The 20,342-nt window shown below is 44.9% G+C and overlaps 1 protein-coding gene across 2 annotated transcripts in view; it reads left to right on the top strand.

The window, feature by feature from the left end:
• The window catches only part of LOC122647487 (putative acyl-activating enzyme 19), a 98,894-nt gene extending 88,617 nt beyond the window's left edge, over nt 1-10,277 (top strand). For both annotated transcript variants that reach the window (XM_043840875.1, XM_043840874.1), the window contains 2 exons: nt 9,633-9,739; nt 9,807-10,277. In XM_043840875.1, coding sequence (XP_043696810.1) covers nt 9,633-9,739; nt 9,807-10,059 — 360 coding nt within the window. In that variant the 3' untranslated portion in view covers nt 10,060-10,277. The remainder of the gene's footprint in view (nt 1-9,632; nt 9,740-9,806) is intronic.
• Nucleotides 10,278-20,342: the final 10,065 nt, after the last annotated feature.

The raw sequence follows: 20,342 nt of genomic DNA, 5'->3' as shown, positions 1-20,342 counted from the left end.
GTGCCGACAATCCAAGACACTGCAAGACTAAACCATCTCTGGCAGACCCGTGAGTGCCTACCTTGGCCTGATAGGGAAGTTCCCTCACCCAAGTTTTAATGCATTCAATTATGGAGCTAGCTGTCCGCCTCTTCTCACCGTGACTTCTGTTGTTCCTTTCCTTCCACAGCTCCCAGATGATCAAAGATGGCAGAATCCCTGTTATATAGGCACTGAGGCAATGGCCGCCCGCCAAACCCTACCAAAGTAAAACCCTGCTCCTCGCATCCTGGGTGGGGAGCTGGGCAATGTCAAAAACTCGGGAGAAGTAGTCCCAAACTCTGGTCGCCGTGCCTCCAGCAACAAGGCAATGATCCGTCGTCTCCCCCCGAGGCCTTCCACAACAAACACACTTTGAAACCAGGGGGATGCCCAGCGACATCAAGGAGTCATCAGTGGGTATCTTCCCATTCAAGAGTTGCCACGAGAAGAAACCCACTTTCACCGGGAGTGTTTGATTCCAGATCCACTTAGCATAGGGTTCCGTTGGTGCACAACCCCGCACCTCCTTCCAAACCGCCTTGGTAGAGAACAAGCCATTGCTAGAGAGAGTCCAAACCAACATGTCCTCTCTGTCCGACAAGAAGAAAGAGCCTGACGAAATACACTCTCTAATGGCATCTGAGTCTATGCTGTCCAGTACTTCCTGCCTCCAGGAACCATCCTCCCCAATGGCATCCTTCACCCGCAGCCCCACTTCAACCACAAGCCCAGTATCCACTGTGTCAATAAGCGGGCCAAAGCCCGTCCAGTTATCCAGCCAAAAGAAAATGTTACTTGCCCCTAGCAACCATCTGGAGTTGTTCAACAGGTGATCCTTGTGATCCAGGGTGTTCCGCCAAGACTTCGACCCAGTCCTAGCCGCCTCTGAAAGTGTCACATGCTGGTTTTAAAAAAACTTAGCCTTAAAGAAATCACTCCATAGTAACCGCTCTGCAAGGACCCTCCGCAGGCCTTTAAGTCTGAGAGAAAGGCCTACATCCTCCAGCAGTCTAAGCCCCAAACCACCTTCCTCAAGCGGCCTGTAGACCCTCTGCCAACCAACCCAGTGCTTTCTCTTCCCCCACTCCGAGCTTCCGCAAAGGAACCATAAATTCGCCGAGTGACCGCTTTAGGTGGCGACAACGTAGCAAGGACATGTATAGGGATCGAAGATAGCACATGCTTTAAAAGAGTGATCCTACCTCTTGCGGACAATAACTTTCCTTGCCAGCCTGCAACTTTGCTTCTAATCTTATCAATCAATCCATCAAACAGACAAATCTTCAGCCTTCCCGAGTGGAGAGGTGCTCCCAAGTAAGTGATAGGGAGAGCCTTTCTAGGAAAACCTGTAATTTCCCCTACCAGGCGGGCCCTAGCCGGAGGGCCAAACCACTCAAAACAAAACAGCTCTTCTGCCTATTGACAAGCTGACCTGAGAAGCCTTCGTATCTGCTTAGAAACCCCATAATCTGCTTTAGCGAGCCCTTCAGCGCCTTAGAGAATATAATACTGTCATCTGCAAACAGGCAATGAGAAACCCCAGGACACCCTCTCGGAAGCTTGTAGAAGGAAGCATGCCCCTCTACAAACAGATTTTTAATGCCCCTACTGAGAACCTCCTCTGCAATAATGAAAAGAGCTAGTGAAAGGGGGTCTTCTTGCCTCACCCCTCTAGTAGACTTGAAAAAGCCCGATTGTCTGCCCCCTAGCACTATTGAGAACCAACAGTTAACCACCATCTTCTTGATTAGGCTGATCTAGGCATCGCAAAACCCAAACCTTGAGAGCACCTGCCAAAGGAAGACCCATTCTAGCCGATCATAGGCCTTTACCATGTCAAGCTTTAGGATGACATTGCCCCCCTAGTTTTCCTGTTGATATCCTGGGCTATCTCTTGGACAATGGAGATAGAATCATGAATGCTTCTGCCCTGCACAAACGCTCCTTGCTCCTCCGCTATGACAGAAGGAAGGATACCTGCTAGCCTGGATGCAAAAATCTTGGCAATAATCTTATAAGCAAAATTGCATAGGCTAATAAGGTGGAGATCAGACATTACCTGAGAGATCTCCTTCTTAGGAATGAGCACCAAGTTGGCGGAGGTGAAGCTCCTAGGTAGCTCACCTCCTGTAAAAAAATCCTGGACCGCAGTCCAGACATCCTTGCCCACCACATCCCAGCAAGAGGTGAAGAAATGTCCTGAGAAGCCATCAGGGCGCAGTGCGCTATCACAGGACAAAGCGAGGACTGCCCCCTTGACCTTGTCTAAGGCGGGCAAACCAAGAAGCACTGCATTATCAGCCTCCGAAACAACATTAGGGATCACCGAAAGCAGGTCCTCATCCACCACACAACCCTGCGAGGTAAAAATGTCTGAGAAGTGCCTCACCGCCTCTACCTGAGCCCCCTCCGGGTCAATAATCCATTCACCATCCCCCCCCTTTAATTCTCTGGATATTGGCCTGCCTCCTGCGAATATTCACCATAGAGTGAAAAAACTTCGTGTTTCGATCCCCCTCCTTTAACCAAGTCACCCTGGACTTTTGCTTCCAGAAAATTTCCTCCAGTAGCAGCATCTCCTGCAGATCTTCTTTGGCAACCAATAACGCCTCTCTGGATTCATCAGTGGCTTGCTGGTCAAAAGCAACTTCTGCCCTACTCGCTGAATCCTCTGCATCCCTAACCTTCTGGTGGATGTTGCCAAAGACCTCCTTATTCCACTTTCGCAGCGCACCGCACCGCGAAGTAACTTTAACTTCATAAACAGAATATAAAGCGGTGAGCCAACTACCGGCCGGGCCCACTAGTCCCTAATAAAGTCCTAAAAGCTTGGGTGCCGAAGCCACATCTGCTGAAATTTGAAAGCAGAGAAGGAATGAAGTCCAGCAGCTTCAAAGGAGAGCCCAATGGGCGCATGGTCTGAGCAGGTCCTGTTAAAGTGGGTCACAGTGCTCCTGGGGAAGGCATTAAGCCAAGAAGTATTAACTAGGAACCTCTCCAGTCTAGCCAGCACCTTGCCAGCCCCGGCTTGATTATTAAACCAAGTAAACATGTTTCCAACAAAGCCCGCATCCACTAGGCCAGCCCTACTCACACAAGACCCAAACTCTTCAAGAGAGAGCGAACAAGCCGGTCTACCACCCACCTTCTCCAAGGGTGTCACCACTGCATTAAAATCACCCCCACCACCCAAGGATGAGAGACTCCTCCAGAGAAAACCTCAAGCCTTTCCCATAAAACCCTTCTCTCCATGGTTGAGCATCGGCCATGGACAAAGGTAACAAAGAACGTCCCCCTGCTGGCCTCTTCACATTCAAGAGTGATAAATTGGTCATGTTCCTCCACCACTCTTTCTTTAAGCGAGGCCCTCCAAAAAACCCAAAACCTGTCCAGCAAATTTAAAACATCTAGCCCAATTTTCCGCAGCACATAACGCGCCTTCGACACTTGAGCTTTAGGTTCAGCAACAGCAACAATGTCCACTTAGTGCAAGCACACCAAAGATTTCAGCTGCCTAATCATGGGCTAATTTCCAACTCCCCGGGCATTCCAAAAGACACAACTCATATGGAATTATTGCTGTGGGCAGCTGTCGATCGCATCACTCTCATTACTCGTCTTTGGGCTTCCTCCCTGTTTTGCCTGCGCTGTCTTGCCTTCTTGATCTTCTTCCTGTCATACATAAGAGCTGCACCGAGAAAAGCTGTTTTAGGGTGCACTCAACTTCGGACACGACGACCTGCTGATTTGGAGGCACTGCCCCCTGGTTCCTGCCTCCCAAGGGTGTTGCGAATCCTCTCATCAAGAGTGGCACTGAAAGCCCTCAAACTGTTCAGCAATGCTTGTCGTTCCAACATTAGGCCAGACAAGCCCGAGGTACAGCTGTCGTCCTTTGATCCCAGTGGCAAAGATCCATCATCAAAATAACGCCGAGGCCTGTCACCCTCAGGCTGCAAACGAGTCCCATGAGCGTTACTGCCAAGGCCCAGTAAGATGCCATTTTCCCTCGACTCCACCACAGACAGGCTCAAATCAACAAAACTGCCTTCACCCTCCATGGCCTCGATGCCTTCAACGCAAAGAGCCGCATCATTCTCAGCGACCTGAACGACGGCTTCCTCAGCTGTTCCAGTAGCCTGCGCCGCCAAAAATCCCTCGCCCTCCCTGGTGTCTTCGGCAACCACGCAGGGCAGCAGTTCCTCCTCCGCTGACTGGGGCAAGCCACCCATCGTTGGAGCTGGGCACTCCTCCTCACGTGCCAGCAAATTTCCCCTGTACATTGAGCTTAGCCTCCCCGTCGCAGTGTTATCGAGCATACCTCCACCGACAGGCAGGGCCCCATTGTCAACCTGCAGAGCAGCAGTCCTCCATCGTCCCCTCCTCCGGCAAGAAGGCCTCGAAAGCCCCACCGCAGGCTCACCAATGACCCGTGTACCTCCAGGAGAAGTGCCTTCACCGCTTGGGATGAAGACACCGGCATTATTTCTATCGGCAGGTCCTCCACTAGTATTGCCATCGCCGGCTGCACCCTTGGCTGTTCCAGTATCATTCGTCCTTTGGAAAGCACGTCTGCAGGCGTCAGACCTGTGTCCAATCTTCGAGCAAATGTCGCAGTAAGCTGGGCGATTCTCATAAACTACTTTCTGGTAAAAGCCCGATGCCCCACACCCAATCCAGACTTTAGATGGGAGTGAAGCACGTAAGTCGACCTCCACACAGACCCTTGCAGCCACAGTTCTTGTGCAATTTGCCGTTGCACCATTGACACGCAGAACCCTACCAATCGCTCCAGCAATTGAGACCAGGAAATTCCCTTGATATAGATTAACTGGAAGCCCCGGCAAAGACACCCACAGAGGCGACAGAGGAGACTCCCACCCAGAGACGAAGTCAGGAGACCACCTCATAAACCGGAGAAGGAAGCCCTGCATGTGCATTTGTGCCTTAAGCCAAACCTTGACGAAATCGGCCTGAATAGCATATCGCAGCAGCACATGTCTGGGATCCAAAGTCGAGACGACCACATCGCCCTGCAGGTAAAGAGTCTTCTGATGATGTTCCTTAATCTGGAAGAGAGCAGGCTTCCCATAGCTGCACTTGGCCACCAGCGTGGTCGCAAAAGCCCTCTCAGAAATGTCGAGTTCTTCCCTGGAGAAGAAGATTGCAGGATTTCCAAAGTGCGATGTTGGCTTCTTGATTTCCACATGGACAGGTGGCAACACAGCTGATCTGGATACCACAGAGGCATACGACACTGTCCCACACGCAGCAGAACCTGAGAGAGGAGGGGGATCAGGGGGGCGTGCCTCCAAAGAGGGGGGGACCGCCATGGCAGAAACTCGAGGGTGAAACCCTAAGATGCGCCACCAGAGCCTATCCTACGCAACATAGTTGAGTTCTGTTTCTGTTTTCGAATGTAATTAGGAGTTCTCTCTTTATTTAAATACTTGGAATCCAACGATTTCAACATAAGAGATTAATGGAATGAATTGAGTTGCTGTCGGAGCCAAGAGTAGGCATAATCTTCTCCCTTCCCCCCATCAATTCAGTCTTCCACCCTTTCCAGTCAGCTCTTTTCTTCCTTCCTTCCCCTTTCTTTCTTTAATTCATCAACTTTTGTTTTCTCCTCATTCTTCTTTCCATTCCTTTACCGTATTCTGTTCTTGTCGTCTGTTACTGTTCCCCTTCTCTGCTGCTAACGGTAATTTTAGTTTGAAACAAGTTCTCTGGAACTCCACTTCTGCAAACCATATCGACCTGATATTTCAGGGATTAAGTCTCCTCCCTAGGGCAACTCAAATCCTAGATACCTGCCCCCAACCAACTCCTCTATCATGAGATATTAGCCTGAAACCAGCCAGAACTAGTTTCAGCAGTCTTATTTCTTTTGATAACTAAGTGTTTGGTATGATTGTTGCTCGTATTTTCTTTTTTTGGTAAATAATTATATTACCGAACCCCAAGAGGGGGCAGGGAAGAAAGAACCGAGGGACCAAAGAACAATAGGGAAAAGAAAAGAAAAAAGGGAGGGAGAGAGAGAGAGAGAGAGAGAAAATAATAAAAGAAAAAAGGGGGGGCGATCCTCCAGCCTACGCAAAGGAGGAGGACCACAGAAGGGCATTATCAAGGCCCCAAAAAGTCAAAATATGTCTGTTCCTAGGGGTGTCCGATAAGGGCCTCTGACGGATACAACTGATCTTGGAGGACACATCGAAGGGGATGGCTTTCCAAATCACATCAAAAGATCTAGAGTTGGAAGTCCATCTCCTGAGGTTCCTCTCCATCTAGATATGGTGAATAGCGGCGCTAATGACCAACTTCCCAATAGTGTCACAAATGGAGTTCCCTGCAAAGGTGTTGAGCAACCAAAGCCATTCACGGGCAAAACACCTAATCCTTCTGCTACGCGACCAGATGGAGGATAAGGCCTTTTTCCAAATGATGGAGGTAAAGGGGCAGTCAAAGAAGAGATGAGGGGTATCTTCACGGCCGATCCAGCAAAGGTTGCAAGAGGGGGGGGGCTGGGATGGTGCGGTGGATAAGGAAGGCTTGGGTAGGCAGGCAAAGTCTAAGAGCTCTCCAGACAGTTAGGCTATGGCGGGGAATGTGGCCTTTAAACCAGACTCGGTTGTGCCAGGGGACAGAGGGGCTAGGGTCTCTAGAGAAGTTCCAAGCAAACGAGGAGGAGAAGGTACCAGAGGACCTTATCCGCATGGGGGGAGGGGGTTTGAGACAACGGGGGGAGGGTTGCCCAGATTTGGGAGACGATTTCTGGGTTGAGGGAGGGGTTGGGGGTCCAAGAACCAGAGGAGATGAGGGATGAGACCCGGGCGGCCTTGGGGAGGCCAGAGGAGTAGATGGCTCTAGGGCCAAGAAGATTAAAGAGGATACCTAAGGGGTGCCAAGGATCAAGCCAGAGAGAGGTGGAGTTGCCATCAGAGATGGAGGAGGAGATACCACGAAGGGCCAGAGGGCGGAGGGAGAGGATCTTGCGCCAAATCAAAGAGGAGTCGGCATGGATGTGGACAGTCCAGATGGAGTCAGATTTGAGGAGATAAGAGTGAACCCAGGAAACCCAGATAGAATCCTAGCGGGAAGAGATTCTCCAGAGGAGCTTAAGAATGCCCGCCGTGTTGGAGTCACGAATGCGACGGAGGCCAAGACCACCCTCAGATTCGGGGAGACAGATAGATTTCCAGCTAACGGTGGAGAAACCTGGGAGTGTCACTACCCTTCCAAAGGAAGGCGCAGAAGATGCGCTCAATGGCCCGGATGGTGGATTTAGGGATGCAGAAGATCCCAGTCTAGTAGATGTAGGTAGCTTGGAGGACCGAACGGATACATTCGAGTCTACCAATGCCGAATTTTCGTGTTGTTTGGATTGATATTGGGTGAGATTTGATTATCGAAACCCAATTGGTTTACCACTGCTTCTGTTGCTCTTTCATGAGGTTGAAGAAGAATTGGTGATGGTATTTTATTTGTCACCATATTTGCCTTCTTCCCAAAATACCCTCCTTTCTATTCTTAACTTTGTTATGTCCTTATTTTATGCTAATGTCAGAAATACCTTTATTTTTTAATTGGTAATCCCTATCCTATCCCTTCCCTCCTTATCTACCTTAGTAACCCTTTAAAACTCTGGTTAATTACAGAACTGCCATCAGCCTCATTGTTGGAGTTGTTTACACATGGGTGGGCCCATAAGCAATCGGAGCCAGGGTTCTTGAACCCCTGATTCAATTATTCCAGGTCGATTCTCTAACTGAATCTGAAGGGTACCCTGTTTTCAGGTGACTTTTCAACCATCTAATTCATGTTATATCTCTCTTGTTGCTGCTTAGTTTTCTCTAAAATTTGGTAGCTAAGGTGCTGAGGCCACTACCCATTGATTTCTGGCTTTAAACCCGAGTCTAATCGTCCATATTTTTGTGTCCTAAATTGTGCTCTATTTTCTTAAAGTATCCATATAAGTTCAGCGTGCCCTTCTAAGTACATGAGAATTCTGAGTGATACAGATTCATCACCAAACTGGGCTTCTTTTATTAGGGATAAGTCTACGGTTGGGTTATATACATGTTGGGCCTTTGATCCCATGGGTTTTAAATGTAATAGGCCACTTTTATGGGCCTAGAGTATGGATAATAAGGTTAAAAACGGGATTAGTTAGTAGATTTCTTTTTATTTGGTTAGTGGTCATGTGATCACTTAAGTAATCATGTGACTTGGTTAACTGGTTATGTGACAACTTAAGTGGTCATGTGACTATTTAATTGTTATGTAAGTTGGGTTGGATTAGGACTCTATAAGTCCAGCCATGTTTTGAGTCTACTTCCTTTGTTATTTCACTTTTCTAATTAGTTTAGGTTATCTTAATAGGTTAACGATTGGGTTAGGCCTCACCTTTTTAGGGGGGGCAAGTATTGAACACGAATTATAATATTAATGAAAAGCTTTTGCTGCTTTTCTTCTCCATTGAAGATTTTGGTCTTGTGGTTTATCCAGGCTGGTGAGATCAGTGTTTGATCTGATTGACACCTTGCGATGAGAAGCCCGGGTGGTTCATTGGTGGGATTGGTGTTTGATCCAATCGACATCTTGTGGTGTGAAGACCGGGCGGTTCGTTCAAGCTCTCCTCCAAGTTCTTTTAAGATCTTCTTCAAGTTCTAGTTAAATATTCAATTTTTAGTCAAGATTTACAATCAAACAAGTTGCTGCCAAGGAAATTCTGCAACAACAGTGAGTTTGAATCATCCTCATCCCCTACAATTCTTCTTCTAATCCTCTCACAGCCCAAACCCTAAGATTCCCCCTTTTGTTTTCAATTTTACCAATACCTAAATTCTGCCCAGACCAAACCAGACAGCAAAATCCCTCTTTTTTTTTTTTATCGAATTCTTCTCTCACCATAAGGAAAACTCGATCCAAGTTGCTCCCTCATCTGATCATCATAAACCCTAAAAATTCATCTTTTCCTCTTTTCAAAAACCCGAAACCCTAACCCCAACCTAACCTTGCTGCCCATTCAAGTTGACACACTTCCATCCATCAAAACATCTCAAGACCTTCACTAATAGACTCCCCTACCTTGAGTTGACATAACCCTAACACCAAACCCTAACCCTAATTTCACAAAAAACCCTATTTTAACCTAGCCAAATCACCTGTTCATAACAGATCCTGGCTGTCTGGCTCCTAGTTGGTCTCCTACCAATCTAGGTCTACATTACTGAGATATTGTAGGATCTGAAGGGCCAGCTGTTAAGGGTCTTACAGATCAGTATTAACCGAGTTCACTAGTTCTTATAGCTCCACGCTCTCTTTATGTTTCAGTTTTCTGTTGTCAAATTTCTTTCCAATTTTACCTTCTGAATCTGTTAATTCTCTTCTTTAGTTTTGGATATCATAATCTGTATTTTCTATCCCAAACTTTTGTCATAACCTGGAAATCCACCCCTTTTGCAGATCCTTTCTTCTTGGATCTCTGTATCTTGGATTCAAAAGATACTGATTTGCATTAGTAGAGATGTAAAAGTTTTATCATTTCAGAACTGTTTCAGTTGTCACCAAGTAATTACATTTGTAGTAAAGTGGGGCTATCTTTTGATCAGGAAGGAGGGCATCTGCTCTGGCAATATGATGTTGGAGAACCGATTACTTCATCTGCGTATGTCGATGAGAATATGCAATTATCTGATCCTTCTCATTTGGCTGACAGGTAATCCTTGTAGTCCTTGTCATCTTTATAGTAATGAAATTGTCTTGATCTCCATTGTCTTCTCTAGGTTGGCTTGCATTTGCGGCAGTTCAGGAAGCATATATTTGCTTCGAATCAACTCAAATGCTGCAACATATGGGAACCAGCCAGCAAAAGAGTTGGTGGACCCGATGGTGCAGGAATTTACACACATGAACCTCCTAGGAGACATTTTCTCTTCACCTGTGATGATTGGTGGCCAAATTTATGTTGGTTGCCGAGATGATTATGTGCACTGTATTGGAGTTGAGGCTAAGGTTTCGGCAAAAAATGATGGTTGAAGATCCAAGAGGGGTCATTCTTTCACAAAACTACTCAGGTCCATTCATCATTCATATGCCTGTACATTCATCATTGAACACTGGGAAAATCCTGGAAGGTCCAAAAGTAGAATGCACCAAAAGCAAATAGCCAAACAGCGTACCAAAAGCTCCTTACAATGTCATTCCCGTAATTTATTGATTTAGCCCTCTAGAGGTGCTCAAGATGGATTTGCTGCTCAGCATTATATAGTTGTAGTCAAAAAGATAAAAATGAAACAAGAAACTGCTCAATAATACTGGTGATGGCATTCCCAAACTTGTTTTAAAAGTGGGTCTTGTTCATGTCATTAGACCAATATGAAGTAATTGTTGTGGATGCATTGAACTGTTTTTTTTTTTTTTTTTTTTTTTTTAATAAAACCGAAATAGTTACTTAAGAAAGATCCACAGTACACATACTAACACTATTACATCTAGCATTGTTCGCCAGTTCATGGGCTGGTGAAATTAAAAACCTATGTTTTTTTACAGAATTCAAAATGCACAAAATTTCTCAATAAACACTTGATGTCCCATAAAAAAGAAAAGAGATCCCAAGTCCATTGATGAGTCGATGAAGGAGATAACCAGTGGCATAGCTGCTGGCAGTCAGTCCAAATGGTAATAGTGACGTCTTGCCATCCTGTTAGTTGATGAAGTCCGAGTAACACCTCTTGGATTTCTGCCTCTTGTGGGGACCCTGTGGCACCAAAATTAGAACATGCGCATAAGAAACGTTTGTTATGAAACACAATAGCCAGCCCATCCTACTGCATTTGTCTCTGCCTGAAAACTTCCATCACACACAATGGTTAAACAATAATTGAATAAGAGTGGAATTAATCAGTGATAGTCATGGCAGGTGTATAAGGAGTTATCGCAGAGAGTGGTCCTGGTTGGAGGAAGTGTAAAAGGTTTAAATCACTTATCCATTTATTAGTATTGTGGATGATTGTGACTTGTAGGTGGATTTGGTGGAGAGTGGTTAGCCCAGCATCTGTTTCTCGGATCATTATCTGCTGCTGTAACTGCAGCGCTGCAGTACTCATCGTGCGGCACTGCAGGTGCCATGTGTGCACAGCAGGCCTCACATGGCACACATGGCACACATGGCACCGGCAACGCCGCACAATGAGTACAGCAGTGCTGCAGTTACAGCAGCGGATAAAAATCCGTGTTTCTCTCAATCCAAATAAAATAGGCGGTTATAGCAAAGATAGAGAGAAACAATTTAAAATCAAAAGAAGGCCATGGAGGGTGAGATGACAGTGATTGACATAAAGGTCTAGCTTGCCAAATATGTTTAGAGAGAGGACATGAAAAGAAGAGGTGCCATGGAGTTTCTGTTTAAGAATTACAGAAAGTGCACCGATCACTTGTTTTGATAAATTTGGAAATGGCAGAGCGGGTTGGCAATCCTTTAAGAAGGATTTTCCAGCAAAAGATCTTGAATTTGGGATGGATCTTTAGAGACCAAAGAATTTTCCAGATTTTATTATTGGGTTGGGTGCTTAGATTAGGGTGATTATTGGTAAGAAATTGAGCAGCAATTTTGTGGAGGTTGTTCCATTCTTAGATAAAGGGCATAAAGGAAAATCATCATGGGGGTGGTTACATAGATGAATATGGATAGAATCAGAGACGCACTGTATGGAGGAAAGAGGGAATGAAGAAGAGATGAGTTCCAATCCTTCCACATAGTATTTCAGATACAAAATTGTATGGAGGTCTGGAATGTGGTGGCAAAAAGGTGTAAGGTGGGTGGAGATCAGGGATCCAGCTGTAATCCCAAATGGAAACTTGAAGACCAGTTCCAATTTTCCATCTAGTGATGTTACGGATTTGAGGGAAAGTTTGAGCAATGCTGTTCCAAAGCCAAGAACCCTTTTTTGGGGTGAAAGAATGACAAAGAGGAGAGGAGTTGTGGAAATATTTAGCTTTAAGGAGTTGGGACCAAAGGCTGTTGGGATTGGTTATCAAACGCCAGCCAAGACGAGTTAGAAGAGCATCATTGTGGTTAGCAGATGATCAAATTCGTAATCCACAAGAGGATTTTTTTTTTTATTTTTTTTTTTTTTTTTTTGGGTCAGAATGCAAACTTCATTAAACAAGAACGGATAAACTCCTATCGTTTACCACATGAGAGGTAGCTACTTAGGGATTGAAAATGAGCCAGACAATCCTCTCCGTAACGGATTGTGCCCTCCTGGCAAGGGTATCTGCTGCAACATTAGCAACCCTTGAAATATAACGAAATTGACAGTCATCAAAGTACGTCACAAGGTGAAGGATGTCTTCTAACACTGGCTTGGCTGCCAGATTAGAGTCAAGGGAGGGGTTCTTAAGGGCAAAAATGACCTCCTGGCTGTCCGACTCAACCCGCAGCTTCAAGAATCCTTCATTGATCGCTTCCAATAAACCTTGGCGGATTGCAATTGCCTCACCTACGACCACCCCTGTGAAGTTGAAGGGATCTGAGACTGCTACCATGCACTTCCCAGTATGGTCACGCAGCAGGTAGCCAATGCCAGATCAAGTTCCACCCCTGATCAAGGAAGCATCACAGCTCAAGGTGTAGGTCCTACCCTCCAGCGGTATCAGGTCTTCAATCTCTGTTGCCCGAGTAGCTGTAACTTGGTGCTACTGTAGAAGATTTGCTGCCATATATTCATAACACGCCTTGCATGCCACCTCAATAACCTCCTCTGGAAGCCAAACCTTGCGCCCAAAAATGTGGTCATTGCCAGCTCTCCATAAGAACCATAGTAGGAAGGAGATTAACGTGAAGGTCTCCTTCACTGCTTGCTTCCTACCTGATGCAAAAATAGACCAGCCTTGAATCCAACTGTGAAGTTGTACACTACCTTCCTCAGGTATTCTATGCGACAATGGACTGCCGAACCACACCTTCCTTGCAAACGGACAAGTGAGAAAAATATGGACAGTCATTTCTGCACTCTCCCCACACCGTTGGCACATTTTATCGACCTGAATCTGTCTCTGGTTTAAGCCGTGGCCGATGCGAGTCCGCTGGCACATGCTCTCCAAATGAGATTCTTGATTTTTGGCAATGTGTTACAAGCCCATATGGCCTTCCAAACCCCCCCAGGAACTTCCTCCCAGGCGTGCCTGGTTGAAGACATCGCTGCCTCTCTCACAGCCGCTTCTTGTAGGTTGCACAAGAGGTGATAGGCGCTTTTGACAGAGAACCTTCCTTGCTTCGAACCTCCCCATACCTGCTGATCCTCCAAGTTGAAGAAACTAAGTTAAATTTGTAAGATCGCTGCACCATCAGCATGGTGAAAAAATAGGTCTATTAGTTCCTTCTTCCAGCACCTATTTTCATGATCGATCAACTCCCCAACCATGGTTAATGGGCAATCCACTAACGGCGGAAATTGTAGCTTAAACTCAGGCAAGTTTGGCAGCCACTTCTCAACCCCAGATGTTGACCTGCTGTCCCATTCCAATACGCCACACAGGTCCAGCCTTGAGAACATACCTTCCCACAAGGATACTGCGCCAAGCCCAAGAGGGGTCAGACCCCAACTGTGCCTCCATAAAACTACATCTCGAAAAGTAAATGCTTTTGAGAAATTGGGCCCAAGGGGCATCTGGTTCTTTCCACAGTTTCCAAGCCACCTTGGATAGGAGGGCTTTGTTGATTAGCACAGGGTCTCTAAAACCCAATCCTCCTTTCTCCTTAGATAAACACAACCGGTTCCAGGAAATCTAGTGGATTTTCTTCTTTTCTGTCCCATCTCCCCAAAAGAAGTTAGCCGCTGCCTGACGCAAGTGAGTATGGTGCGAAGCAGGAAGCTTAAAATGTGAGGAAGCGTAATTTGAGAGAGAGAAGGTGACAGATTTCATCATAATTTCCTTACCCGCCTGTGAGAGTAGGTGATGCTTCCATCCATCAAACCTTTTCCCAGCCCTGTCTGAAATCTCCTGAAATAGTTTAGCTTTTGATGTTCCAAAACTGGTAGGAAGACTAAGGTACTTATTTGGTCCATTCCCATATTTGACCTTAAGTATCCTTGAGAACCATCTTCTAAATTTCAGAGGTACATTAGGGCTGAAGGAAAAGCATGATATTTGCAGGTTAATAGCTTGTCCACTTGCCTTACTATAAATATCCAAACATTCCCGCAGGTGGCACACCTCTTCGAGCCGCATCTCAGAGAAAAGAAGGCAGTCATTAGCGAAAAGTAGATGTATTATGGGCCTTGCTCTGTTACGAACCCGAACTTCCTTAATCAGGCCCTCCTGCTCCACCCTACTGATGATGGAGCTAAAAAAGGGCTGGAGATAGGGGATCCCCCTGCCTGATTCCCCGAGTGGGTGAAACCGTTCCCCTAGTTGCACCATTAATCAGCAACTTATAAGAAACAGAGCGAAGACATGCTGACACCATATTAACCCAGTGGTCTGAGAACCTAAACCGATGAAGCAGCTTGTTAATAAACTCCCACTCCTCCCTGTCATAAGCCTTCCGCATGTCCAACTTGAGTGCAATGAATCTCTGCTTGCCTTTCTTCTTTTTGTTGATGTAATGAAAGAGCTCGTGTGCAGTATAAATATTATCAGAGATTGAGCGATTAGGAATGAAAGCCGATTGGGCTGGTGAGATCAGCATATCCAGAACCACCTTCATCCAGCATGCCATTATTTTGGTAATGACCTTCACAGCAACAACACACAGACTAATAGGTCTGAATTGGTCAATCACAGGGTTAGAGCACTTCGGCACTAGACAAAGAATAGTCTCATTACATTGCATAGGCAGAGCACCAATCATAAAGAAATCACTTACAAAAGCATACAAGTTAGAGTGAGTGAAGTCCTAATATTTTTGGAAAAAAGCTTGAGGAAGTCCATCAGGACCTGGCGCCTTAAGGGGTGTCATTGCGAAGAGAGCAGATCGCATCTCTTCCTTAGAAGGCACAGCACATAAACTAGCATTCATATCTTCGGTCACAGTAGGTTGGATTGAATCCAGGGCAAAGTGTAGTGAATCAATGTCAATTCCTTCAAAGGTGAATATATCACGGTAATAGTTCTCCATGACCTTATACACCTGCTCCTCAGATTCTGTCCATGCTCCATCATTCAGCTGCAAACGGAGGATCCTATTGTGGCTTCTTTTCTGCATAGTAGACATGTGGAAGAATTTTGTGTTCTTATCACCTTCTTTCAGCCAGGTGTTCCTGTTCTTCCGTTTCCACATCTCCTCTTCTCGTGCCAGGGCCTCATTCAGTTGAGTTGAGATTTCCTCCTCCTTTCTTTGCATCTAATCTGAAGCCGATCCCTTCTGTAGTTGTTCAAGCTCCTCCTGTAGTCTCCTAATGTTGGTCTGAAGGTGACCAAAAGTCTCCTTGTTCCATCTCTAATAGACTTTCTTGCAATTTTGCATTTTCTGGAACAAAGTAGGGGTGTCATCATCCGAGGATTGACAAGACCATGCGGATATTGCAGTCGGTTTGTAGTCTGGATGGCGAAACCACATGGACTCAAACTGGAATGGACGAGCTCCTCTAAATTTCCCCCCTCTGAGTCAATAATTATTAGGGCATGATCAGAGTTGAGAGCAGGCTTATTACTACAGCATCAGCAAAAGTTTCCTTCCAGGCAGAGTTCGTGAGCGCTCTATCCAATTTGATTCTGATATTGGATGACCTTTCCGTCTGTTAGACCATGTGAAAGTAGGTCCATGAGATCCCAGATCCATTAGTGCACATGAGCTCACCATGGTTCAAAAATTTTGTAGGTCTCCTTCTCCTTTGTTCCCCCCCTCTTTCTCATGCCACGAGAGGAAAGAGTTGAAGTCCCCATAGCATATCCACCTGTCATGCCTTCCAACACCAATATTGACAATCTCATCCCAAACTTCTTGTCTCCTTTCTCTAACCGGATCGCCATAGACAGATGTCAGGAAAAAAGAGACTCCATTTTCCAACGTCACCATTGCATCAATCACATGTTGTGAAGAAAACAAGACTTGCACAGTAATATTGGCCTTCCAGAATAATGCCAAACCACACAAAGCACCATTTGAATTCACACAGAAACTATCTTGCATTTGTAACCTTCGCCTAAGTTGCTCAACTTTATCTAACTGACATTTTGTTTCTACAGAAAGATAAAATCAGGCTTCTCCAGGCGAGAGAGGTGAAGTAAGGATCTTACTGTTGGGGTCCTCCCCAACTCCCAACAGTTCCAAGATAGGATCTTCTTTGTTCCCCGTGGAGCTGCTCCCCAGCGTCCACGGGTACTTCATTCATGGTAGGGTGTTCCTTAGCCTCCATGGCCAGTCGGGGTCTTTTCTGTGTCTCCTTCTTTCTTTCAAACTCTTGGTTGTTGGAGAGGCGGTGGCATGGAGGCAGCTCAGCCCCAACGGTTACATTCATGTCAGTCTTCATTGGGTTGAGTTGGTGACGTGTCTGTGATGAGGTGGCATCTAGGTTCGGGGAAAGGACTTATGGAGGGGGTAAAAGGTTGGTGTGGCTTGGTGTAGTGAGGTGTAGTGATTGGGTATGGGTAAGTTAGTGGGTTGACATAGTGGGGTTTAGCAGTTGGTTATGGATGGGGTGTTGGTTATGAGACGTGATGGAAATATCGAATAAGTGGGGAAGGAGGTTGGCCAGAAGGTGGGTTATCTCAAGGTTTTGGAGTAAAGAGGGGAGGTTGATGTTGGGATCTATGTGGGCCCTGGGGTTAATAACTAAATGGGTAGTTGGAGGTGGGGAATTGATGGAGCGGGAGATGTGGAAAGAATTGATATTGGGGGAGTAGGCTGGGTACCTGGAAATGGGGAAATGATGCCACGTGGTCCACCAAGTGGGGTAGCCACTGGAGAAACCGCCATTGTGGTGAAACTGTTACCAGCCTTCGTAGCACCGCCGCTTCTGGCTCTGTTGGCTGGCACCTGAGGTGGCATTGGTGGAGTAGCCGGGAGAACTCCATTAACAAGCTTAGTGATCTGGTGATTCTCCAACTGTCGTGGCAAAGGAGTAACGCCACGGAGGTTTGGGCCAAAGCGACACACAAGGAATTTTGGGCAAGAGGATCCTTGAGCACAGCCATGTGCCTTATCATGCTCTGCTTCGGTGTCGAACATTGCAACACACCTCTTCATTTCATGGTCAAGCATCCCACAGAAGTAGCAGAAGTTTGGAAGTCGTTCATATTTCACCAGTACAGACACCCCAAGTCCAGACTTCCTCTTGATCTTGACGCTATGCCGGAGAGCTTTTGTGATGTTTATAGCAACCCTACATCGAAGTATTAAACTCTCTCTCCAAATTGAACACCTTCAAACAGAATGACCTGACTTGGCACCCCAATTTTAGCCACAAGATGGGCTGCCACTTCAACACAAAACAATTCCTATGGAACCTCGTGTATCTGTATCCAGAACTCGACCATTTGAAAGGACCAATCCTTTGTCGATCTCCACCCTTCCATAACGATCAGGTTAACTCCAATCGACCACAGTCCTTCAGCCAGTACATTAGCCACATCCAGTGGGTGGTGGAATTTAAAGAGAAACCTGTTCCCATGGAGAGAGATAACCTCCACCAAAAACTTTAGATTCCACACACTCGACAGGGCTTCAGTAACCGCCTATTTACGATAGGGATGATAGACAATCACCTGTCCCACAAGGCTATTCTCATATTGCTTTCCAAGGAATGAGGGATAATTTTTTCTCTTTGTTTTGGACTCCTCTCCAAAAACTGGAATTGATAGAATCAATTGAGGAATGGACAAAATGGGGTAACCGAAAGCATGACATCAAGTAAGTTGGCATGGAGCAGAGGATAGATTTTATGAGAATTGAGAATTGTTCTCCCAGCTTGTGACAACAGATTGGCCTTCCAAGAAGACAATTTTCTTTGTATTTTAGAAAGGAGGGTATTGCAGTTGGAAGATCTTCTTTGTGAAGGGATCAAAGGAATTCCAAGGTAGAGAGAAGAAGGATTCATTTCCTTCATGTGAAGACGTCTACAAATTTGATTTCTTGTCTTTGCATAAGTGTTTTTGCTGAAGAGAAGTTCACTCTTAGTCCAGTTGATTGAAAGACCAGAGAGATCTTCAAAAAGTTGGAGAATTGCCTGAATTGTATCAATGTCTTCAAGGGAGGCTTGTTTGTAAGAAATAATAACCGCAAGCGTGCAGATCAATCGTAGCTACGGGTCAAACTCAAGGAGATGTACGCCACTCTATTTTACTCACTTTAAAGCAATGCAAAGTGAACCAAATTAATTAAAGTGGTGGACTAAACTAATGATAATTAAATTAACGCGTCCTAACTCACAAGCATCTAGCGAAGTTACGTATCTAAGGCATTGAATTGGCCTCCTAACACATAAGCATCAAACTTATCAAAACTAACGCGGATTTGAAGGAATAAATTGCAGCCACACATCACAACCACATAAAAATAAAACAAAAGAAGAGATTAGAGAGGGAGAATGAGACTAAGAGATTAGAGATGTAAAACCCGAAGGGGCTTGAACCGGATTGAAATTACTTGCTTTTCACAGTTGAAATGGCGCTATCAAATCTGAAATTAAAATAAAAATAATTAAATTAAAATCCTACCATAATGCATAATGATAATAGTAACTAAAAAAAATAAAGTCCTAAAAACATGATTGAATTAGAGAAAAATAAAGTCCTAAAAGCATGATTGAATTAGAGAGATAGAGAATGAGAATGAAAATTCCTAATAGAATGGAAGGATTAATGGAGATGAGAATACTGATAAAATAAAGCTAATAGAAGAAGAAAGAGGTAGAGAATAAGAAGAAGAAATTAGAAACTAGAAGAATTAAGAGGTTAAGAAGAAGAAAAAGAACATAAAAATAAAAATAAGAACTTGATACTCTCTTCTACCAAAGTTGAAAGTGTATGAATTAACTAGGCCTTGCATGAATGTAATTTGATGAAGCTTGAACACTTAATTAATCCTTGCATGGCTTTCTCTTTCAAGTCTCTAATTCTTCTCACTAGAATTAGAAGTCTAGACTAGAAAGCTTTAAAACTAAACTAGAATTAAATTGTTACAACCAAATTGAAGACATGAATTAAAATTAAAGCATGAATTAAACCTATTATAACCATTAAACTAAGCTCGTAAATCAAACTAGAAAATTTAGAAAGCCAAAAATTGGAAGAAGAAGAGAGAAATTTCACTAATGAATTGAACAAGTTTACAAGCCCAAGGCTATGGGTATTTATAGGGAGAGGGAGAGAGGAGAAGAGAGAAAAGGGAAGAGGGAGAGGGGCTCTATGGTTTTGGGGCCTCTCTCCTTCTAAAAATCGTGGAGGGGAGAGAGAAGGGAAGAGGGAAATCCAAAAATAAGGGAATATTCCCTTCTCCTTCCTTTACAATAAGACTTGATCCCCAAGAAAAAATAGAAAAAATAGAAACTAAGAGAGATAAGAATCCTAGCTAGCTACATAAACCTTCTATTTTTCAAAAAGTAACTTTCTAATTCTAAACTTGTGCTTCCTTTTCTTTGTAGGAGTCTTCTCCAAGCAATGAGATAAATGCATCTTTGACTTTTCAACCTTTCATGGGTCAGAGAATATTTTTCAAAAGAAATCTATCCATAGTAAAGTTCCAAAAGTGCCCTTGGAAAGTTGGAGGAGAGAGAGAATAATGATGATGACTAGGATTTCCACTCAACCAATTAGTAAAATGCCCAATGCGTCCTTCAAAAATTGTGGAGCATTGGTGCTCCCTAGAAAAAACATGGACAGCTTTGTGGGCCTTCAAAAAATCGTGGAGGGCATGAGGCAGTGTGGGTCCCCCATGTGGGTAGCAGTTCTTCTCTCTCTTCAGGATGGAAAAATTACCGAAACGGTCTTGTACTTGCAGTAGATCTCCTCCATTGATTAGAAATACCTTCTTTGATGTCGAAAATATCCTTGGGAAGTGTCAGAATGGCTATGGGCTTGCATTACAGCTCATTTTTGACCCATTATCCTTTCTTGGCATGAAAAGAATAATCAACTGCATGGAGGCCTAAACGGATGCATAACTTAATTCCGTCACGTCCACCTAGCATAAATTTTAGCTCTGATCACAGCCATACAAAAATATTGGGCAGCTTTACGTGTAAATTTGGACATGAGCTCCCAATAGTCCAGAATAGCAATAAATAGCCCAAAAACCTGAAACGCACAAGAAAGCACCGAGTAACTTTGTCCAATGTGGTAAAATACATGCTTTATGCCCTAAGATTTCACACATA

The sequence above is a fragment of the Telopea speciosissima genome, unplaced genomic scaffold, assembly GCF_018873765.1.
Source record: "Telopea speciosissima isolate NSW1024214 ecotype Mountain lineage unplaced genomic scaffold, Tspe_v1 Tspe_v1.0063, whole genome shotgun sequence".
NCBI classification, from domain to species: Eukaryota; Viridiplantae; Streptophyta; class Magnoliopsida; order Proteales; family Proteaceae; genus Telopea; species Telopea speciosissima.
The sequence above is the reverse complement of the archived record's forward strand: the minus strand, read 5'-3'. Positions and strand labels throughout refer to the sequence as shown.